Here is a 25,378-nt window from a genome sequence, read left to right as displayed (position 1 = left end):
ATCCCAGGTTTTAAAATACATGTTGCATGCTTTGGTAAAACTGCACCAAAGATCAGGAAGTAGAGTATACTTAAAAATGTCTATTAATAGCACTGCCTTATATTTGGGATATTTATACATGAAACAGAAAAGGTGTTGCCAAATGATTTATTCCCCAAGTGAGTCAGAGCTTTTTTTCCTGTCACACACACACGCACATATACCAGTGACCAACCCTGAAACTAATTCAAAATATGTCTAGAAAAAGTTGGATTGTTGGATCGATAGGTGTACAATATAATACGAAACACAACACTAAAGACCGATAAATGACTGAACAACTATTTGGCAGAATTTCACCCTCATTTTGCATGTGAAAAAAAAAACTTTAAGTGACACTTCCACCTCCATCTCCATCTCCTCACTCCTGCACTCACAAAGACAGCGTGCCATTCATTCCATAGAGAATACAGCAAGGACATTATCAAACAAGTCTCGAGTGATGCCTCAGGTTTAAGACATTGTGAGTGGGCGGCGCATGTTGATTAGCGAGACAGTTCGCTTTACTTGCCAACTTCCGCCAAACTCTCTGCCATCTCTCTGACGATTGCAGTTTATCACCTGTCTCTAAATGAATTAACATTTTAATGACTTTGCCAGATGGTGCCTTGGTAAGATACTGGAAAAGCTGCAAAAAGAATGTTGGCACTGTTTGTTTTTTTTGTTTTTTTTGTGCGTCTAATGACAGCATTAACACAGTGTGTGTGTGTGTGCGTGCTGTGGTTTGTTTGTACATGAAACATGCATGTTCTTCCAGAGCAGGATCAATACCTTGCAGTTTGCAAAGGGCTTGCAGTCCCGGCTAAAGAGGATCTATTCTATGGATCCCACTTGCAAATGAGAGGCATAATTAGCCTTATCTGCCTGACTCAGGTGGAAAGTATGTAACACTGCTGAGAGCCAAACAGATAGTGGGCAGCACAACACAGCATCAGGAAGGGAGATCATCAAAGTACGAGGTGCAATTTTTCATTCAATTCATCAGGAGGAGGCGTCAATCTAGTTACACAACTTTGCTGTGGGTGTCAAAAGGCCAGAGCTTACAGTACATTTCCCCGCTTAACTGCTGCAAAATAAAAGGCTTGACATTTTCTCAGGAGTGAACAGCAGCTTTGGGTTTTTGTTCTTGTGAGATAAGAGAGAGAAAATAAAGCAGGTACACAAGCAATAAAACATCATCTGATGGACACTTTAAGGAGGAATCCTTTATAATGATGCTGTCAACGTGTAATGTGTGCACACGCTGACAAGTGTATGTCTTTAATACTAAAATAGCAATAGGATGTTTAGAGCGTGAGGTGTACATTTCTATGTAAATGCTAATTTAATATTACTTAATACTGCCAAACGGGATATTTTGTGTTGTAATAAGCCTCCACCGCCACGTCACAATTACGCAAATCATCAGTAATATACAAACAATGCATGGCATTCCAGAATTGGGCATGAATATTATTCTTAATAAAGCAAGAAACCCAGGTATCGCCTGGTAACTCCTTTATTTCCCAACACCCATGTCTCGACAACTCTAGACTACAAACCTCTACACTACAACATCTGCATGAGTAGCTCTGTTTATGTGATGGGGCGTTCAAGCCCGCTGGTAACTTTGAGTGTAAGGCACAGCCTTTCAGACACAAGCATTCGGAGGAAAGAAAAATGCTAACTCCACTATACGCCTGCGAGCTGGCCCTGTGAGGTGAATCTGAAATATGATTGGTAAAAGAAAACAGTGCTTCTAATTGTGTATGGGCCAGCACTGCTAACTCTGAAGGCCCAGGTTAGATTACAACAAAAAAACTACATGTTCTCACCGTCATAGACTTGCTATTTCCTTCCTCTTGTGCTGCATTAAAAGATGTTTAAAGATGGCAGAAATGCCAATTAACAGGGAACGTAAGTGAGCTATGGGGGGGGGGGGGGGGGGGTGAAGGGGGCTTTGCTGTCACCTTTGGCTTTCTAAGCTCAGGTCAAGAGTTCTTCGGGTCACCATTATGCATTCTCCTCCACCTGGACTAATGTATGCACATATAAACACCTGGGTGTAATGCATTAAATGCATGAATATGATCTTTGTATACATAATATCCTTTCGCTCATTCCAGTCTCCTCTGAAATGGATGTAAAAGTAAGCCATGCATACTGTATAGTATATACATATACAGTATATATTTTGTTAGATATAAATAATCAAATGCATGGATGTTCTCATCCCTCCCCACATGCCACGTAACCCCATTTGAGGTGCTGACGAGCAAATTCATTGCGAGCGCACGAGAAGAGTAAGCAATATGTATCCATTAGTGACTTAAACGCAAACTGCCTCCACTGCTAGCTGTTTGATTATAATTAAATTATATTCCTCCCCGGGGAAAAGCAGCAATCCTCTTGTCTGCGTGCATCACCGCTGGGAGAGACGGCACGCAGGAGAGAGATAGACAGACGGAATGACACATGCAATTCAAATGAAGCTGTTAAGGGCTCGGAGGATCACTGCAGGGAAAACAAACAGTAAAGACACATTAGGATGTGCAGCAGAGGCACGTCATAACATGGCCTCCGATGGCGGTGCACAACAGTGGCATGGATTTGTAACAAGTATTGTTTTTACCCTTTTGTCATAATTCGCAGGATTATTCATTTAATAAGTATAACAATGATTTCCATGAAACGGGTGGATAGCAGCTTGCGCTCAATAGACGATGCAAAACGATGAGCCAATTCAAGCAGTTGATGTTTGCTAAATACAAGGATAAAGAGTCTTGAACCAGTCATGATGTGCTATATACATATATCACTATATTGACACTTACTATGGTACCCATTATGTCATTGTATGGTCATATCACCTCGTACTTCGGTACGTGACAAAAATTTAAAAATTAAAAAAAAATTAAACCATATTAGGAAAGCAGGAAGTGAACAAATGTAACAGTAACTGATTGTAAAAGTACCAGATTATTGATTATGGGATGCACTCAATTGTAATCTGATGCATGTTCAAATGAAATAAAACCATTACAATTACCATAGGACTGAATGTAATATTGTGGAGCTTTACAATGGTGAGGGTGCAGTAGTTCACCATTAGAAACAGTCCGGTATAAAGTCTACGTGGAGTACACGTTTCAGTCTTTGGTGTGGGCTTATTTCATAACCTCCTTTGAAGATTGGCAGAGTGTCCTCACCATTAACACATCCGAGAGAAATTTCGAGACACTTCCTTTTTTTTTTATTTTCAAGCCATTTTGACTGCGTGGAATGACTCCAGGTGAATTTTGCCTGAAGCCGGATATCCATTTTTAAAACATTTTCAAACTGTCATCTCTGTTACCTAAATTAGCATAAAATGGCAGTGCTAAGTAAAAGACGACACAAAATGGCCTATTGAAAGCCAGTGGAAATCCCATTTTCTGACCCTCCATTTATCAATTTGCAGGCTTGGACCTACCAACATCTATGGAGAGCTGCCATTTTTTGTACTTGGGAACAAAAGAGTTAGGTTAAAGGACCTCTTAAAGGTTATTGAAGAGGATGCAGGCTTTATATGCACTTTAGAGGTCCTTACTCTCATCCACGGCGACAGGTTAAATATCTACAGCATGCACAGTGTTTACACTTTCACAAGTCGGACAATGGGTTTCACCTCCAGCGCTAACTAAAAATGACTTGGAATGCCTCATGTGGTTTGGGAAAAGAATGTCAATTATTCAGGAGAGCAGAAAAAAAAACAAAACTGGAGGCTTTTGAATGTCAAATGCCATTTGAGGCATGGAGTGAGGTAAACGCAACAGAGGACAAAAAAGAAAGACAAGACATCCAGATCTCGCTTCAGCGCACAACATAAAAATAATCTGCTATCTCGTGTAGTTCCCGAGCATGCTTGGAATTGTGTTATAATCCTAATTAAAACAATCTGCTTTCTTTTTTGCTTCTCATCGTGTATTCTGTTTACTTATTGCGGCTATAGAACGGCAGGCAGGCCGCGCGTACATTTCAATGACGTGAAAACAATGGAATTAGTTCTGACTTTGCCTGCCGTCATTGCAACCACGTTCATTGTGGTTCATAGAAAGTCCCGGTTTTGATCTGGCGCTGGGGGGGGAATTGTGTGGTATCCCATTCCTTCTGATATGCAAAGTTGACGTCTGGGTGTTGAAAAGGAAAATCTTTACACACCATGCTTTTCTTCTTGATGTATTTTCATCCCTCAAATCAGCACATGCTTGCTTACAGGCAAACTCTTTTGTTAGCTTTCAAAATGGTCCATTGTCAACGTTAAGTATACATCATGTTGCCTGACTCTAAAAAGAACAACAACAAACAAACAAACCCTCTTGTTCATAACTGGGGTATCCCCATGGACACCTAAGGGCGCACTCACAATGGGCAACCTCAATATAAATACAGTCGCCCCTCGCCAATTTGCGGTTTCAATTTTCTGGCTTTTGTGACAATGAATTGTCTTTCACAAGTATAGCGCCTTTCCACCTGCAAGGATCTGTGACACCATTAGCACATTTACCGACCGATGACGCCCAGGGATAATTTGACATGATCACAGCAAGATTTTGCATGAATTAAACATTTCTATTTGATTAATGAACTAAAATACAAATGTAAAAGACACATTCAAAGATACGAAGATATGTAGTATTCAACACTGGTCAGTAGATGTCAGTAATGCTAGACTTAAACAACAGGTTTTTATTGTAGGTTTGAATGATCTCACAACAGACCCAATAATCCTGAATAAAAAATCCCTAATAAAAACACGGCCTACAGTTGTGGCTGTAACCCACAGCAAGCTGAAACCACGCACTTTGCTCTCCTAGGGAACACATTTATAGTCTTAAATGGCTTATTTAGTCTTACTATGTCTACGATACTGGGTAATATGACTAAAAGTGGCTATGGGGTTGTAATGTCATGCCAAGAGGGCTCTAATAATGTTAAAAACCATATTTAGAAGGCTGTGAACATGTTTTGTATGCTCTAACTGTGAATGAAGAAATCCTGCTTATTCATTACCTACTGAAATTAACTTATCACGGCTGGGTCCTTTCCAAAACATAAAGAATCAGAATCGCCTTTATTGTCATTGTATTGCATACAACGAAATTTGAGTGCAACTCCACAGTGTATTTTGTAGAAAGTAAAAATAAGGATAAGGAAAAGGATAAGAATAAAACAAGGAATAACAATATAAATATAAAAGTACCGGGTGCTGTTCTAAGCTCTGAACTAATGAAATCTTTCATTTGAGGGTTGCCAGGTCTCATACCAATGATGGTATGTCCGTACAAATAGCTATTATTCATTCATTTTCTACCGCTTTTTCCTTACAAGGGTTGCGGGGGTGCTGGAGCCTACCCCAGCTGTCTTCGGGCGAGAGGCGGGGTACACTCTGGACTGGTCGCCAGCCAATCACAGGGCACATATAGACAAACAACCATTCACACTCACATTCATACCTATGGACAATTTGGAGTCGCCAATTAACCTAGCATGTTTTTTGGAACGTGGGAGGAAACCGGAGTACCTGGAGAAAACCCACGCATGCACGGGGAGAACATGCAAACTCCACACAGAGATGGCCGAGGGTGGAATTGAACCCTGGTCTCCTAGCTGCGAGGTCTGCACGCTAACCACTCGACCGCCGTGCCGCCCCATTTTTTATTATGTGTTTAAATAATTAATAATATATACTAATTTGAAACTATTATATATTGACTACATTGATGGACATCCGGCAACCTAGCCTGCATCTGATTGGCCATCACTGACTGTATTTTTATATGGACTGACCTTTTTTTCTTTTAACTCTCGTGTGTGTGTAGATTTTATTAACCCGGGAGTGTTGATGTGGCCGTCGGCCGCGTCGCTAAGACAGAAAAAGACACGTCCCCGTGACTCATGCAGATTAGAAAAGGTGTGAGCATTTCTTGGGAAAGGTCTGCTGTACATGTATGGCTTTATTGCATCGCTGCAAATAGAATAGCTGGCATTTTCATACAAATAAAAACAGTGCCCAGACCAAAATATCATTAAAAATCTGTAGTTTGACCTGGAGGGTGTGTGTGTATGCACGACAGGTACAGTATTGCACTATTTTTCAATAAGCAAGTCTTCGGGGTCCCACAATGTGTGGGCTGTAGTGCTAGCACACACACGTTAGGTCAGAGGCGTTATCATGTCAATGAGGACCTCTGCCCTCGTTTAAGACACACACGTGTGTGTACATGTGACCAGGCCAACCGTACAGAGACACATATGAACAATAAAGCTTACCGTTGACAGTCAGGGAAACTTCTTTCTCCCCGGCGCCGACTCTCGGGACCACGGCTCGGCATACATATTTCCCAGCATCCTCCTGCCGCACGGATTTCAGCGTAAGAAGGTTCTCGTTGCTAAGAACCTGCGACAGGAAAAGTATAAATAAAACACACTGTCAATACACGAGACAATTTGAAATATGAAATAGTTATAAAGCAAAATTATAAGGGGGATGGCAGCGTGAGGACTACTGGAGATTATAAAGGGCATCTCTTCTCAATTATTAAAATCCAATTTGAGTTCTGAGCTCAGTGGAATAAAGGAGGGGGGGGGGCTCCATAAAAGAAAAGGTGGAATGGGGTGATCAAATCTACTGTATAAATAGCATGTGGTCATGGACATGAGCAATATAATTCCACACTTACTGTACTACAGTACTGGGGAGAATATACCTCCATAATCACACATAACCTATTCAGCCGGCATTAAAATATGATTCAATGTGTATGTTTAGATACTGTGGCTACCGATACGGTATTAGTGTAGTATTACACCGTCACCATGTGAGCAAAGTTTGAGCAAAGTTAAAGTAGCGAATTATGTTGTTGTTCATGTTTTACAGCGCTTAGCTTCTTTTTAGATTTGTATGGCCACTAAGAATGTTAAAATTGCAACACGTGAATCGGTATTGTTGTAATTTTATCTGATACTGGTGCCATATTGGTACTTTTGAAGCAATGCCAGTCCATAAAGGGTGAACACGTATACTGTATTTTCTGGACTATAAGTAAAAATATTGGATTTTTTTTTTGGGGGGGGGGGTGATCTATTTTTGTAAATCACAGACCAAGAACAGACATTTTATCTTAAAAGGCAAGTTATAGTAATAGCAATAAGATGACGAACGCAACATGAATAGGTGATATGTCAACGTAACATTAACATTATTCAGATAACCGTTGCCTATAACAGAACATAAGTCGTTTACTTACAGCTTGTAATCTGCACAATATGATTTTCTTTTTAAGGGCATTTGTGTTCCGTCCTTTTTAGATGTCTTTAAGTTTAAAATTGCAGTACATTTTACCAAAAAATAAAATACAGTGCATTGTATCCAGAAACAATTATGGAATTAAAATAATTCCAAACACTCACAAACACACAAAACAATAGCAAACAAACTCAGTGTGGTTTCCAAATACAAAACATCATTTAGAAACGAATGCATTTTCTTTTTCAAATAAGAAACGTACCAATCAAACAAGCACTGGTTGCAGGTAGTCGATTCAGAATTAATTTAGCACCAAAATGAGGCACAGATAGCCACTTAGTTTTTCGATCTGGTTACTACCGTTTGTTTGATTACTTGGTAGAATATGTGTTTGGATGTTCTGTTTTAATACTAAGTGCAATACCTTAAATGTCCCAGTGGAAAACGTAACTAAATGCACTAACCACTCCAGAACCCCTCTTCATCCACACTATGGTCAAAGAGGGATTTCCAGTCCAGGCACAGTTGAAAACAGCATCCGAACCGAGATCCACCTGCAAGGACTGAGGCTCCGCAGCCATGCGAGGTCCGACTGTTGAGATAAAAGATAGTGAAGAGGCATGTTTGTGCAGTAAAAAGGATGGCTTTTTTCTTTGGTTAGTGATCACAATAACACTTACAGTAGACATCAACATTGCGGCTGACGTTAGTGCTGCCCAGTTGGTTGGTAACCTCACAGGAAACGGGCTCTGTGAAGAAGGAGTGGTCCACAATCACCTCGTACGTGTCTCCGGAGACCTCCTTTATGATACTTCCCCCTTTGGCCCACCTGGTGAGAGGATTTGAAGGCATGAAGGGGGAAAAAAAGCAAGGAAAGGAATTCAGTTGTTCCAGACGTTTTCATGTGAATGGTGCTCTTTCTTTGTGTGAATAAATCATCATTCTCGGGGCAGGTTTTTTTTTTTTATTTTTTTATTGCTGGCTTCAGCATGTTTTTGTGGCAGCCCTCCATGGTGTGACAAGGTCCCTGGCGGCTAGAAGCAGATGGAACGTTTTCCATAAAAGCAAAGCAGAGGGTACATAAGAAAAAACAACAAATCAAAAGTCCAGTCAGGGCAGCACCTCCACTGCAAGCCCCCTACCATCTGGGAAAGTGTCACTTTAAACCTATAGTTAAAGGGGACCTATTATGCTCATTTTTTTACCCTTTGTATTGAGTCGTGTACTCCTATAGAGCAGATGCACAGAAAACATTCTTGATCTTCCAGAATCAGCGCATATTCCAGCTGTATTTCCTTGGATTTGTGCTTCCCGCCAAAACTATTACTTTTTATTTATTTTAACCGAGGCCACGCCCACTCTGCTGTGATTGGTCACACGCTCAAAGTGCTTCCTAACTATGAACGAACCCCACTTTCTAACATAGTGGGTATAGGAGTTGATAATAAATAAATAAAGTCTTTGGAGAGCTAATTGAAAAGTGTTTAGGAGCTACTAGCAGCTCATGATCTACTGGCTGGAGACCCCTGACTTACCGTGTATGAACTCAGAGCGGTAACATAGTCTCACCGCTGGTGAGGTGGAAACTCAGGAGCAGTTGGACGTATAATGCTGCCTCCAACCTCACCTGCTCAAAGAGGAGCACTCATTGTTGGACACACTTTGTCAGAGGCGCCGTTGGTGTGGTGGGGCTCACACACCGGACGTGAGTGCGCCGCATGGACGCACAGCGTGTCCGAAATTAATGCACCTACCCCGGCGAGAGCATAGTTTACAAGCTTCTGGCTCCAGCAACAATTTGACGAATTTTTAAGGTCATGTTCACCAAAACAGTCCCGTGTGAAAGGCCGTTTAATATACTCTTGCTGGGAATCATGAAATATAATAACTTCGTCCTGAGCTTGTTTCATAAACAGAGTAGCAAAGCTTGGGGGAGAGCGGAGAGTTTACTGCCACGCCCATATAAGGAAGTCTGCTCTTCTGTGACATCACAAAGGGGCAGTTTTACCAGCCTTTTTGAAATCGAGCGTTTTGAGCCATACCAAACTTCTTTCAGGGATCACTTCCAAATGCGCAAACCTCATTTTATGAAACTTTGGCATCGTTTAACACGAGAATACTACATTTATAGGTCAGAAAAGGGGAAAAAGCATTCTAGGTCCCCTTTAATACAAGTGACAATAAATGATACAATCAAGCCTCAAAATGTAAACCTCTACTTTGTACAGCCACTAATTGGTTGGTTGACCTGTCAATGCAATTAACACTGCTAATGAGTGAACCCACAAGTCATGCGGCCTCAAAAATCTTTTCACATTATGTTTTCCTTTCCACTTTCTCATGCACTCCAAATCATTATTAAAGTTTAAAAAGTAACTTAATTATTAATTCTTCACAATGTACTTCTTGTGCATGCATGCCGGCTTGGTACAGCATAGTAGCACGCAGTAACAATGATACTGGTGTCATTTTTTTTTTTTTTTTCACAAGCTGCCAGTGTTCAGAAGCACATTGGCTTCACGGTAGAAGAAACTCATTTGTTTCCCATAACTAAACTGGGCCCATGCGTCAGTGAAATGCTATCATTTAACTGAAAAAAAAAAAGATTACTCATTCAATCACTAAGCAAAGTGGAGCAGAATCTTAATTGGACTTTTTTTGCCCTCTTTTTTTATTCTTATTTTTGGGCAGCAACAGTAGCATAGTTCTTTGGTTCCTTGTTCACTTTTTTTCTTCCTACAAATATCACTTTAAATATTTGCCCATTTAGCGGTAATACTGTTGTCTGTATCTATATATGCTTTGCAGGTATACATACACAATGTCTGATTAATTGAAAAGCAAATTTCTAAATGAAAGTGTCAAAAGAATGTAACAATTATGTCAAGAGAGATGTATCATCTTGCTGCTTATTATATGACAGTGATTATTAAGTTGATTACAATGAAATAATTACATTCAAGGAAGTAATGACACCGATAAGGATGTTGATAGAAATGACTGGCGATGACAGCCCTGCTATCAGTCGCATCACAAATTACTGAGTGGGTAGTTTGGGATTTTCTTGTGGAAAGTGTTGTCACTGAATAATTTAGAGATCTCAGGAATGCAGATTTGAAGAGAAGTGGGAGTAAAATTTGGAATAATTGGATAAATTGACAGCTATTGTAATACACTATTAAGTTTTCTCTATCCTGCATTATTTATGTATTATACAGTGTTGGTCACAATTTTTTTGTATTTACAGTATTCATTCATTCGTTAAATTATTTTTGCTTATCCTCACAAGGGTTGTGGGCGTGCTGGAGCGTATTCCAGCTGTCTTTGGGCGAGAGGCGGGGTACACCCTGGACTGGTGGCATTCACACTCACATTCATACCTTTTGACAATTTGGAGTTGTATTAATCTTTAATACCTGTTCTGTTTATTCCTGCTTGAAATTTCTGCTTCCCAATATTCTGCGTATATACAACTATGTTTTTTTTTGGCATAGTTGTTCCACTAAAGTTCATTCCACTCGTTCATTATTCTCTCAATGTCCGGACAAATCCGTGAGATGTATAACCAGAAGAGTTAACAGCTGTGGAATGGGCAGGTAATGCATTTCCCAGCATGCTTTGCTGTCGTTAAAAAAAAAAAAACACTTGACTGTCTCATTACTTTTTAAGGTGGTATTTTGGGGTGCCTGTACAAAATACCCTTTAAATTAAGTTGACCCTGAAGTCTCTCTATTCTTTTTTGGGGGACATGTTGAATTGTGCAGCCTCAATGTAGCTTTGTTAAACACATCCATTTTCTTTAGGAGTAATAGATTGGATGAAAAATACGCTGTGAGCACAAACATCTGGGAAAACAGCCCCGAATCAAGTAATTATTCAATCAGTAGTTTAATGTATGGATGCAAGGCCACATGGTTGAGTTGAACCCTTAGGAAGGACTTATTTCAGCAACGCTTCAACCAACACAACATGAAAAAAACAAATGAATTAGCACCTCATCACGCATTCCTCTTCACAAATTCATTTTAATTTCAACTCCACCGACAGTACTTTAATAGCAAGCAGCCCCACTTGCAAATAAGTGATGTCTGGCAGACATGAGGTCAGTCAAAATCAATTTAGCATCACAACCCATCAGAATCCCAAGCAGCCTAATAATCTAAAGCGGGGCATGCAAATAAATGAGCTTTTGTCGGAGCTTTGTGCACGGTTGTACTCCACAGACATGGGACCTGATTTCCTTTGTTTACGACACTCTCCGGTCTCTAGCGACTTCTTGTTTATGTCTGAAAAAAACCCCTGTGTCTTCATCAGAGGTATGTTGAGTTGGATGCTTCCCAGTTAACTCCGCTACACATAATAATGAAGATATTCCCACTTTGCCTGATTTTGGCTTTCACATTTCCTGTTTTCTTGCATCCTCTGCTGTAATTTATGTCTTTTTTTCATGTATCCTTTACATTTTTCATATCAGGTCATGTGGGTGAATACAGGGGTCTCAAACCTGCATCCGGCATTTTGGGGACCCCAACCTGACATCAGCATTTATAAATGTGGCCCGTGAACCTCAGGAGAGACGTTCACAGACACTTGCTTAAAGGAAGCAGCTCTTTAATTGGGCAAGTAATAGCCAACACTGAACCCTCACTCACTCAATGAACGGGGGGTCGGGGGTCAGCCGACAGAACTGTGTGGTGTGTACTCGAAGGTGCTATATTAAGAGCAGAGTTTTAAGCTTGGGTCTGTTAATGGTAAAAGTTAGATTTATTGAGTGAATGTCATGGTTGTCATCAGTCGCCGCTATCTCGGACTCTGCAAGTGTCCGTTGAAGTGGAGGACAGCAAAGTGGTGCAGTGCACACTTGGAATGGATGGCTCTCCCGGGGATGGAAAAGAGGCCATTCATCCAAGAACTACTCTGTCCTTGCGCTTTATCTGATCTGGGGTAGACAGAGTGTATTAGCACTGAATAATAGCCCCACACTGCTTGATCAGCTTCCTGCCCTCCTCTCGCAATGCTCTCCAGAGGGTACGTTTGTGGGTGGGGGCTCTCTCAAGCGAGCATTAAGAGCGCCCCAAAATCCCCAATCTACCATCCACCTCCAAACGCCAATGGTGCGTTGAATGGGGAAGTGCTTATATAAACTGCAGATAAATCTAAGCGGTATATCATCAGTGTGAGTTAGAGTGTGAATAACCTTGAAGTATCAAAAGTCATTGCTCTGTCTGGATATTAGCGAATCTTATTTCCTCAATCACAAAAAGCCAGACAGCTCATTGGCATTGATAGAGACAGAGGTAGGAACACCTGGGGTCTGGTTAGTTAGAACTATGAAATAAAAATATGTCCAAAACATAACAACAACCCTACTGGCACCGCCCCCACCAGAAGTGTAAATAGGAAAGCTCCACACAACCTATTTTTACAACTGAAGAAGCCTTTTCAACAAAAGGTGAAATGTGTTCCACGGACCATAAGAGTCCAGTTGCCACTATTCGACCTTTGTGGATTACCATGACCGGGATGACTGTGAATCTACACTCCCCAGTCCAGTATATCGCCAAAATCATTTTTTTTTATTTGCATATTTTCGGTCTGCAGCAGGATTTGAACCTGCGACCTCTCTGAACCGAGCCAAATTTACTACAAACTGAGCTACTGCCGCCTCGAGTGATGTTCCAGTTTGGCATGCTGCAAAGTTATGCGATAAAACTTAACAGTCGGTTTTGGCGAGGTGGCGACTTCAACTTCAACGCTAAAAAGTTCAACTACTGCCGGCTATACCTTGGACAAGTGGGAACTAGAAACGGTTCATTGTGGTTAATCTCGGCCTGAAAATAATTCTTAGTTTTTGAAGCTGAAGCTTGTTGTTTCGATTAATCGAGTAATTGGTTTGGCCTCGCTGCATGGTGACCAGCTAGGAGACAGGGATTCGATTCCCCGCTCAGACATCTCTGTGTGGAGTTTGCATGTTCTCCCCGTGCATGCGTGGGTTTTCTCCGGGTACTCCGGTTTCCTCCCACATTCCAAAAACATGCTAGGTTAATTGGCGACTCCAAATTGTCCATAGGTATGAATGTGAGTGTGAATGGTTGTTTGTCTATATGTGCCCTGTGATTGGCTGGCGACCAGTCCAGGGTGTACCCGCCTCTTGCCCAAAGACAGCTGGGATAGGCTCCAGGTGAAGAAATACCATAACAGATGATGATTAATTGGATTAATCATCAAATCACCGATTGATTGTTGCATCTCTATTTTAAGCAGTTCATTCATGTCTGCAAATGAAGCCAAATGGAGAGCGCTATTTGATTTGATCGCTCCTTGTTTGTGAAAAATGATGTCATCACGGTTAATGAGCACCAAATATGAGTCACATCTCACTCAACTTTGGAGAGAAGAGCCACTCAAATGGTTGCATATTTTTATAGCATCATGAAGGGAAAACCCTCCTTCTTTGTGGACATGACACTGCATCTGAGCTACGTGAGCCGCTGGGCTTTGCTACACATCTTAATGTACTCGTATCCGTAATTCGGATCTTAAAGTAAAGTTCTGCAAACTATTCATCAGTCAGCTACAGATCAATAGCAAATAGGCTAAGCTCGCATTATGTTGCTGTTAAAATTGCTGTAATATTAGCAAGTCAGCTACAACGTGTGAACCGCTGTCCAACCAGTGCCTCGTAGCATTCATTCATTCATTCATTCATTCATTTTCTACCGCTTTTCCTCACAGGGGTCACGGGGGGTGCTGGAGGCGGGATACACCCTGGACTGGTCGCCGGCCAATCACAGGGCACATATAGACAAACAACCATTCACACTCACATTCATACCTATAAACAATTTGGAGTCGCCAATTAACCTAGCATGTTTTTGGAATGTGGGAGGAATCCGGAGTACCCGGAAAAAAAACCCACGCATGCACGGGGAGAACATGCAAACTCTACACAGAGATTGCAGTGGGTGGAATTGAACCTTGGTCTGTGCGCTAACCAATCAACCACTGCCTCGTAGCAATTTATCTTTAAGTGATAGCCATCAATAGTCCGGTTCTAAAGTTTATTGTACAAACTTTTCATAGGATTCCCCTCCTCGATTCTCGTGAGGCCATGTTAATCCCAAGATGTGTTGAAAAGTCCACTGGTGTCTCAACAGGCTTTGGTAGTAGAAGAACACAATGCACAGACGGACTAACGGACAACCCAAGAGCAAAAGGCCTCCAGCCATGGATGCTGCCGGTGCAGAGGTATAAAAAAGTAATCACAACTGCCAGTGCGTGTTAGCTCTCGATACCCGAGAGGCGAATTGTACTTCAAGCATTGATCCAGTCTCATAACAATAGAGGTGAAATCTCTTTGCAGGTGCAATAGACATCCTGTCTCTGCTGTGCACCTACACGATCAGATACAAACCCTTGTTTTGCACACCATCACTACCCCTCCACCTCCTCTTTTTCAAAAGGGCAGTATCCATCAAAAAGGCAACATCTCTGTTTTGCCACCTGTGAGTGTGCGGTACATCCGTTTCATTTCCCAGTACCATTATACGATTCACGGCCGGCCAAATCCCTTTGCTATCGATTTCATTCCATTTATTTTTCACCGTTTTTTTTAAACTCCCACAGAAGGAAAAAAAAAAAAACACATCTCTTGACAAATCAGCTCACCGTTGCGCTTCTCCAGCCTCTGTAACGATGTATGGGCACAATTAATATCTGCTCATCAGATTTAAAAATAGGAATGGGCAGATTTGTTCCAAGTACACTGTGTATACGACTACTTCATAACACAAGCACATCCTCGTGTGGGCCAAACCTGCCATCACGCAATACACTTGGAACACAAACCAATCTCACCAAAACAGAAACAGCATTACATTTTTGACATATTGACCACAAAGCACAAAAGGCTACACAATCAAATCACCCCACTGCAACACGACACACATTTTATAAGAGCTATACTTGTATTTGTGTTTATATGTGCAGTAAACATGTCAGTCAAAGAGTTACATAAAAAAAAAAATGATGCCTTTAAAAAGGCAATGAAGCTCAGTTTTGATGGACACTGTCAAACAAGTAGTTGTATAGTTTGCTATCCAAAATTTTAACACCTTTCATTCTGACTGACAAATGATAATACAATAACACCTCTCTGATGGTGTCCATCAAAAACTTGCCTGGATATTTTTGATACAGCTCAGCTACGGACTTTGTACCGAATGATGTATCAATAAGCAAAGTGTGCAACAGGATAGAGGCATTCTACAAAGCCCTTCTTTCTCCACTAAAGTTATATATATATATATATATATATATATATATATATATATATATATATATATATATATATGAATCTATACAATCATATATACAGTTGTGGAAAGAACCTCACCTGTACAGTGTAACAGGAGGATTAGCCTTTGCAGAGCAGTGAAATCTCACCAGGTTGCCCTCAAGAACCGGCTGAGGCTCCACTGAGAGGTTGACAAGCGGGAGATCTAAAAGAAAGCACAAATATGTCAAGTACAAATAAATAAAGCATCCTGTATTGCAGTCTCACTGACTTATGGAACATATCCTTGCCTGTAGGAGACGTGTTCTCGACACATGGAGCAGGCTTGTGAATATAAACAAATGCACTAATAGTAGGTGTAATATAATAATAGGTGTAATAATGATACCTATACTAAAGTACCAACTAGGCCTAGGCTACTACAGCAGTGATGGAGCAGAGAGTCAGCAGCTGGCTTTCGCACCCACGGTCAGTAGTCGGTTATTAGTAAGTACGAGTGAAGTTGGCCCCCCATCTCACTCAAAACTGTGGTCAAATAGTCTCATTTGTTTGTGCTCCGTTTGTGATGTTTTGTGCAGGTAAAATGAAGGTTTATGCTGCTTTCATTTTATTTCATTTATTCATTTTATATCGCTTAACCTCACAAGGGTCGAGGATATGCTGGAGTCTATACCGGCTGTGTTCGGGCGAGAAGCGGGGTACACCCTGGACTGGTCACCAGCCAATCGTAGGGCAGCTTTTGTTTTTGAGTGATTGATTTTGTAGTTTTGGCCTATTACATACCCCCCCCCCCCAACATGCTCCAAATTGAACCAAAGTGGTGTCATTTGTTGTGCTCGTTTTGTGCCATTTGTAGTCTGCAGCGGCTATTAGGTTAATCCATTAAAAGGTGACGATTTTTATAGCATTTGTGCTCTATGATGATGCTAGTAAAATTATAAAAACAAGATTGAAATATGAGAAAAATATTGTAGGATTAGGTAAATGTTTTTTTTTTGTAATTTAAAAAAAGGCAATAAATGACAAGACGAAAAACACAATGATGTTACAATATTACAATCACTAATTAATGTGTTTTCTAGAAGAAAAGACAATGGCATAATCCATCCATTCATTTTCTATACCGCTGGAGCCTATCCCAGCTGTCTTCAGGCGAGACGTGGGGTACGCCCTGGACTGGTGGCCAGCCAATCACAGGGCACATATAGACAAACAACCATTCACACTCACATTCATACCTATGGACAATTTGGAGTGGTGGTAATATTGTATTAAAAAATAATAGTAGCTGTTCAGAGTCGTAATTGCCGGTATACCCACACATACTGTGTGTAAACAACCGGAAATTGCACAATATAATATGTTTATGGAAAATTATGTTATACTCTTAATTTTGCCTGTACTAAAATTAGGACTTTAGTCTCATCATATTTCAACTTTATATCTTTTACAAGTACAACTTCATTGCTGGAATTCTATTCTCTTTTTTTGGTTTGGTGTAAAAATAAATAAACAGCTAATTAATTCCAAGTCATAAACTGCATTTCCCCGTACGTGAACTTAATTTGTCAGCTTTTCAGGTAGCTAATATAACAGTAATACTACGAGGTGATTTTCTGCTGCATCCCCAGAATGAAGCCATCTCAGGCCATCCACCCATCCAACTAAACCCTGATAAAGTCATGCATTTAAGCAGGAGCCTTGCCTTTTATGATTATTAGGAAGAACATTAAAGGGAAAGTTGACTTTGTAATCAGTTTGAGTAAACGGCAATTTGCAATGGAAAATAACTGAATATTCCACAGTGCAATCTACTACAAATATAACAATGTGCAACATCAGAGAAACATAACAAGCATTCAGATTATGCAAATGGTATAAACAACTTAATGTATCCTAATTGGGAAAGGTGGGTTTCTTTTGAAGGTGCATGTTCATTTCCATTTCAATGCTGTCTCCTGTGGAAGAGAAATAAACCCTGCAGATCCAGATGATGACTGTGCAAACGGGTGACTGAGTTTTACAGCTTTTCTAAACAGATTAAACAGATGCTTGCTATATCTTGCAGCAGGTGAAGCCAGGTCACAAATGGTGGACATCGTGTGAATGCTTGTGTGTGGCTTTTTACAACTGTAATTGCATTTGCTTCTTTTTTTTTTTTTACATGAGTCAATTAAAGAAACAAAATAACCACACAGATACATGTGCAGAGGCAAGTATTTGCCATACACAGCTTCAGCCTACTACAACATCATTACCTTTTGCCATCTGTGGTTGTGGCGGTGTTGTGTTACAGCATCAAGGACAGTAGATTAGTCATTCGGGTAAAGAGCTGGTTTCAGTGTTGATGCTTGTGCTGCCATCTGTTTCAAATGTGCACTGTGTCTTCTGCTCTCTGTGTTCAGCACTTCTAATGTAACAACAAGGGACTGTACTTGGACAGGGATGAAGAGCAGTCAAACAACAGACAAACATTGCTGTTGTGCAGCCAAACAGGACTGTGTGTATGTGTATGGTTGCGAGTGGGGGTGGCTTTAATGCTGAGGAAAAAAAAAAAGATTTTATTTTTTTTTAATTTTCCTCCCAGAGGCTGTGCAGATGTTCGGCACTCACTCAGCTGCCACAGAGCTCAAGAAAAGGAAGTGGTCCAGCCAAATGTACTCTTGTGAGAATTTAGTAGGTTGTTATACCAAAAAAAAAAAAAAAAAAAAGGCATGCGTCACATTCAAACTGTTTTGTAGTAATGTGAGTGACATTGACTGTTCTACGGCGGGAAAGTCTAAAAGAATGCCAAACAAACAAATAAGGGGATGGACATGCTGAAAATTCTAAAATAAATTAAACTATAATAATATTTTTAATAAAAAATAAATTATACAAATAAAAATAAAATATTTAAACAAGTTAATGTAATTATTTTAATAGTACAAATAACTATATAAATTATTTTTCATGAATAAGTTTCATAAACAAACTATATTAAATGTGGTTTAAATTGATTAATTAGGTATTCACCAGGTTTTAACATTCCCACTTTAAAATTATATAAAAATGTGTATTTAAAATTATAATTATAGGTATTTTAAATTATGATTTTCTCTGGTTAATTATAATTATAATTAAATATTTTATATGTACATTTTAATATCTGAATAAAATCTGATCTTAATATCATATTAAACTTCCTTACAACTTATTTAAAATGTAAACAAAATAAAATCCAGTATTTACAAAAATATATATATATTTACTTCTCTTGTATAACAATGTATAACAACAACAACAATCTTGTTTAAAGTACAAATGCATAGTAGTAGACGATGCTTATATATCCAATAGATACTGTGTGTTTGCTATAATAGGCTATTAAATGGAAGTCAGCTCAAATGCCCTGAAAAAATGTCATAACTTCTTCAACATGAAAAACTGCATACAGTATTTTCAGTCCATATCGACTTTTTGACAACTAAATGATAATGCAATGCATTTCATACCAAATCCCTACTAAAAAAAAAAAAAGTCGGATAATGGATTTTGAAAAGTTGCTCCCATGCAGCATTGATTCCACCTCGACTGTGCCAGGTCAGAAATGAAAGCACCATAAACCCTGTAAAGCACAATAAACAATTATGTCCCTTTTGGTAACGATCAGCTAAGTGTATGTGTGCGTTTTCTCTCTGTTAGTCCTTTTCAACGACTATGGGCGCTCATTACACGGCCAAGTGGGTGTGTGTGTGTCAAAGCAATCTATGCTCCGAGCTGCAATGTCAGTCGCCCCGCTGGGTGTTTTTTGCAATGCAAGTGGTTAATTGCGTGGATAAAAATGCGGGCAGAGGGACTCTTGAAAGACGAAAAATGACAGATGCGGTACTGGAGAGGACTGTCATAAAGAACAAATCCAGCCTCTTCCAGCTGAAGAGCAGCAATGCAGACATTACAGAACAGGGGAGACGTTGGGATGGGTCTTTGCTAATAGACACAATGATATCTAAGCCAATTCACACACAAAACGCTGTACTTCAGTCATGCCAAACCTTTCTTTTTTTTTCCTCCTGATCCAGCTGCCAAGAGACTTCCGTGGACACAAATGCACATTACTATCAATCCAGGCACGCGTTAATCTTCTCTTGAAATGACTGAAGCAGACTAAATGACCCATATCAGGAAGAGGTGGTGCCACCATGACTGTTTTAAAACCTCTGTTACCCTACATGACCTTACAGACTACACTATTGAAAGGAAGCTTGGGAGAAGTCAGTGTACAGCTTGTATAGCAGTGTAGATTTACCAGACACTGGAAATAACACGGCACGGTGCTCGAGTAGTTAGCGCGCAAATAGGAGACCAGGGTTCAATCCCACCCTCGGCCGTCTCTGTGTGGAGTTTGCATGTTCTCCCCGTTCATACGTGTGTTTTCACCGGGTACTCTGGTTTCCTCCACATTTGTGAATTTGAAATTATGGATGTGAGTGTGAATGGTTGTTTGTCTATATGTGCCTTGTGATTGGCTGGCGACCAGTCCAGGGTGTACCCCGCCTCTCGCACAAAGACAGCTGGGATAGGCTCCAGCACCTCCCGTGACCCTCGTGAGGATAACTGGTAGAAAATGAATGAATGGAAATAACATTGGTGTGTCTGCAGTGAAGCTTTGTGCATGAGTGGTGCAGAAGGAGGAGGGCCCTGCGGTTCAACACAAATTCCATGTATTGTGACATTCTGAAGCAAGGCTGCAATCGATTTTCAGTGGATAGTAAACCCATACTGCTGCACAAACCTGTACACAGACTACTTTGAATGATATCCAAGTTAGCTGTTTATAGTATTGTCCCTTCACAGGATTTTATAAAATGCTGTCTGAAAGCTGTGGGATGTGTAATATTTTGTCAAAAACATTCTTGTCGACAGTCTTTTAGCAAGGATTTTCTTTAACCTTTGACCTTTAACTTAATAAAAAAAACTTTGTTTTTGCGACTTTAATGTATAAATGCATGAGTTCCATAGCAAGCGGAGCACTGCGGGGGCATCATGCGACAGCACATCAATAATCTAGAATGTTTATTCTTCACAGTCATCAAACGAAGACGAGCAAGGGGAGTGTATGGGGGGGGGGGGTCAGAGTGGTGGATGGAAAAATGTCTATACAGTTTGATAGGTGTACTGTATGTTAAAAGTGAATACCAGATGGTGTTGTTGGAACAATCCACCGACTTCACGTCTTTTTTTTTGTGTGTGTATGCGGCGCCAACATGGATTGTTGTTCTTCCATCTCGATTTGCAGGCTCTCCAGGTCAGTGCAGACAGCTGTTCTCAAGTAGGATCAGACTCAGACATGAGCGGGCATGGAGGAGCTGTTTGCTGGCCATCTGCTAGTGGCTTGGAGCCTCAACAATATGGGCCCAGCACTGTCATTAGACTAGCTGGCTGACTTCAGGAGGACCACGCCGAGTGGTAACCGCGTGGTGTTGATCACAAGGCGTTGGACCAATTGCATGGAAATTATTTCATTATTTCATTTTGGGTCACATGAATGTGAGTGTGAATTGTTGTTTGTCTATATGTGCCCTGTGATTGGCTGGCCACCAGTCCAGGGTGTACCAAAGACAGCTGGGATAGGCTCCAGCATAGAAAATGGTAGGGTTTTTGGCCACATTTTTGGCTGTTTTTTTTTTTTTTATTGGCCCACGCCACATTTGACAAAAATGTGGAAAAAAGAGCCAAGGTCAAAGTTCATGCGAATAATAGGCTTTTTCCACTTATATGACAAAGCTGAGTTGCCGTTTTTCTTTTAAATATATATACTGTATGTAGTATATATCACAGTTAATTGCTTCCACATCCAACTGTGATAAGTGAATTTTCTTATTTGCGTCAAATACGGCTGCGGCTAGCATAGCAAGCTATAAAGCTAACTAGTGGTAACTCCAATTTACATATTGTTACCTTAAGAAAGGGTTTCAAACGGAGTGGGGAAAAAGACAAAGTAAGAAGCCAAAAACTTACCACTTCCACATGGAATGGGAGGAGAACTTTTTTTTTCTACTGTCATGTTGGATTTGCCATGGTTGACTACATGCAGTTTGAAGGTAAAGTAATATACTGGTAATGTCATGTCTCATCAATGCAACATTACTGACGCCTTGTGACCAGAATACTACATATAACTTCCATCCATCCATTTTTTACCGCTTATACTCACAAGGGTCGCGGGCATGCTGGAGCCTATCCCAGCTGTCTTCGGGGGAGAGGCAGGGTATGTTAATTGGTCGGCAGCCAATCACAGGGCACATATAGACAAACAACCATTCACACTCACATTCATACCTATGGACAATTTGGAATTGCCAATTAACCTAGCGTGTTTTTGGAATGTGGGAGGAAACTGGAATACCCGGAGAAAACCCACACATGCACGGGGAGAACATGCAAACCCCACACAGAGATACTCGGGTCTCCAAGCTGTGTGGCCTGCCCGCTAACCACTTGTCCACCGTGCAGCCGACATATAACTTGTCTTTCAATATTTTTGACTAATTATATATGACATAGTCAACCACAAAACAGTGGTCATTTATTAATTAGTTACTTTTGGAAACAAACATGCCACCGTAAGGAAGCGGTGTTTGAACATGCAATGTAGCAAAAGCATGACACATTATATATACTCTTCTCCTTGCACCAAGTCCTTTTCAGACACCGCAATGATCTCCTAGATTAAGCAGTCAGTGCATGTAGTTCTGTTGCTGGCTCTGCTAAAAAATAAATAAATAAATAAACAAAAATCCCCAATTGCACATCTGCATGCTCTTTATTAATTAATTAGTCCCAACAAATGGCACATGGCTAGGCTTGTTTGCAATGCAAACACCCAGAGAGAAGCCTGGCAGTGCCTTCATCTCCAACAGACATATTCCCATGCGGGCTGATGCTGATGCTCTGTGGATGTACTAGATATGGTAGCAGAATATTGATGAAGTACAGTAGTGGGCAAGGCATGAGGTGACCATCTTTGCTGCCCTTGTATTGGATCTCATTAGATTGTGTACCTAATGAAGTGTCCAGCGAGGAAGCACAGTGGGATGATTTTTAGTGATTAGTGAAGTCTAAGGGGAATAAGTGAAGTCATGCATCAGGGAGGTAGTCGCCCATCTGCTCTCAATAATTACCGCCGCTTAATTGACTGCTATGGACCGGGCTGAAGTCAGCAGTCTATATCCAGGATTTACAATCACACTTGTTGGCTTTAAATCCTTCTCATTTCAGTAACATCATCCGTACATGGCGTATTTAGATGCTAATTTGTTTAACCCCCAAGTCGGACAACGCTGTAGGGGGCACACAACTGAAGTGAATGTAAATTGTGAGCATCGAATGGAAAATACTGCTCTTTAAATGCACTGGTTATGTGAGAAATTTCCATTTAGATACTTAAAGACAAAGCAGCGGTGAAAAAGTCAACTATATGTTACTCAACTAAAGATGACCAAAAATCGGCACCCCTATAGTGGATCTTTGGATGCTAATTCATTTTTGCGTGCATTGTGACATCACATGGTATGCTCCACAACGAGCTATAATGAAAGAAGAAATACTGTAAACAAAGAAAGACAAGGATGGCAGCTTGTAAATGTGGATGTTAATAATGCACGCTTTCAAATGGCTTTTATGGGAAAGCAAATGCAATGTTTTAATGGCTAATGTTTTATTTATTTTCTTAATTAATATAGTTGAAGCCCCGTTATAATGAAAGCTCATCAAACATTTGGTGCAGAATGTAATGAGAGAGACACATTTCTGATTGGAGGTCATAGAAGACACCAATGTATCTCACCTGGCATTTTCATTTACTCTTGAGTACTGATTGAATTGCAATAACGTTTGGTTATTATGCTCATGTTGGTGGTGGAGAGATTTTTACAGACAGGTTCTCGTGGTAGCATCAGTCGAACTGCAGCCATGGACACACGTCCTTATGGACCTGACAGTAACAGTCAGAAGGCAAATAACCCGTGAAATAATTGAATTAATAGGACTAGATGAGCTAGAAGACACCTGGTTCACTGACTGCTCTCTCACTTGGAGCCCTGCTGTGTGTTTCCTGGAAGTTCTGCTAGAGCTCCATCAGACAAGTACCTGGAGAAAACCCACACGGGGAGAACATGCAAACACCAAGACGAAGATTAAACTTTTGGTGTGACCTATTTGAGGAAAAGTACCATCCATCCATTTTCTGTAACGCTTATCCTCACGAGGGTCGTGGGCAGCTGTCTTCTGGGGACAGGCGGGGTACACCCTGGACTGGTGGCCAGCCAATCACAGGGCACATATAGACAAACAACCATTCACACTCACATTCATACCTATGGACAATTTGGAGTCGCCAATTAACTTAGCATGTTTTGGGAGAAAACACATGCAATTCCACATAGAGATGCCCGAGCGGGGAATCTAACCTGGGTCTCCTAGCTGTGTGGCCTGCGCGCTAACCACTCTTCATGTACCATAAGCTAAAATTGTCCTATCTTTCCACTTTCTGCAATAACTATTGACTCAAAATAAGAACAGGTTAGCGATATCTACGTGTAGAAGGAGATACTCTCAGGAAAATAGTACGTTAATTGAACATTTACACAAAAATGAATGACAATTGTGACGCATGAGTAGCACATCCTGTTGTATTTATGATGCAAACATATGTTGAGCACTTCCTCTCGTCTGTCTCCCTGGTGTGTGTTATCAGGAGCAGGTGAGTGTGTGCAGAATCCACTCTGGCTGGATGGCTGGATGCTGATTCTCTCTCTCTCTCTCTCTCTCTTTCTCTCTCTCTCTCTCGCTGGCTGTGGCCCAATTCAAGCACAGCCAGAATATTTCAGAGCAGGCAGGCAGGCCATGCATTTTCCATTTTGAGAACATCTCTGAATGTGTCTGAGCCTCTTTCAGCTGGACCGGGAAGGCAAAAACAAAGAAGGTCCCTTAAGTGTTGCTTGGTTAAATATAACACTGGCACCCAGGCAGGTGAACCTTTTGTAGGACACTTAATGGAATACAGAATTTGTTCCAGGAAGCTGTCTGATCTTTGGAAAGACACTTTGGAACCAAAAGGATGCACAGTAAAGAACATAGGCATATAAAAGGGACTTGATTGGGCAGCTTCCGTGGCATATTGAAACATGAGACGGGTGAGTCATGAGTGAGTTGTTCAAAACTTTTTACTGAATGGGGACTCAAGGATACCCATCTCCATGAACACGCTGACTTAATCACCTGCTACCACAAACTAAACTAAAAATAGAAACTAGATAACATGTCACTAATTGCATAGGCAAGGCCCATGAGCGTCAATGACTGACAGGTTCATGGACTTGGGAATGTCCGACAATACATTGAGCTCCACTGACTCACGGGTGCTTGACAAGACCGCGAGTCAGTGCTCGACATTTGACATTATTCAAATGATTACAAAATTTGCAACACTGGCTGGGGAGGGTTCTGTAGTTTTACAGTAATTTAACAGTAATTACAGCAGTCGCTTTTATTATGTAAAATCGGAGGAGAATTCAAACTTCAAACTAGAAGGGAGGCTTGGCAGGGGAGGAGCTGGCCAGCGTTTTGCACAGTGGCACCTCCATGTAGAAGCAGCATAATTCAGGCTTTATTCGTGTGAAAAATAGACATTTTTATGTCTATTTTTCAATTACTCATATTGCGATCCGCAGATGGTCGTGAAATGTAATCCGTTCGAATAACAGGGTTGCACATTCAGGGTTGCACATTCAGCC

At 40.7% G+C, this 25,378-nt stretch overlaps 1 protein-coding gene across 14 annotated transcripts in view; it reads right to left on the bottom strand.

The window, feature by feature from the left end:
- The window catches only part of kirrel3b (kirre like nephrin family adhesion molecule 3b), a 193,385-nt gene that overhangs the window by 20,868 nt on the left and 147,139 nt on the right, over nt 1-25,378 (bottom strand). For all 14 annotated transcript variants that reach the window (XM_058079996.2, XM_058079993.2, XM_058079994.2 and 11 more), the window contains exons 7-10: nt 15,702-15,807; nt 7,987-8,135; nt 7,771-7,898; nt 6,331-6,457 (exon numbers count right to left, since the gene is read on the bottom strand). In XM_058079996.2, coding sequence (XP_057935979.2) covers nt 6,331-6,457; nt 7,771-7,898; nt 7,987-8,135; nt 15,702-15,807 — 510 coding nt within the window. The remainder of the gene's footprint in view (nt 1-6,330; nt 6,458-7,770; nt 7,899-7,986; nt 8,136-15,701; nt 15,808-25,378) is intronic.

This window comes from Doryrhamphus excisus, linkage group LG8, assembly GCF_037039965.1.
Source record: "Doryrhamphus excisus strain RoL-2023G ecotype Guam linkage group LG8, RoL_Dexc_Guam_v1.1, whole genome shotgun sequence".
NCBI classification, from domain to species: Eukaryota; Metazoa; Chordata; class Actinopteri; order Syngnathiformes; family Syngnathidae; genus Doryrhamphus; species Doryrhamphus excisus.
Note: the sequence above shows the minus strand (reverse complement) of the source record. Positions and strands in the feature narration are given on the sequence as shown.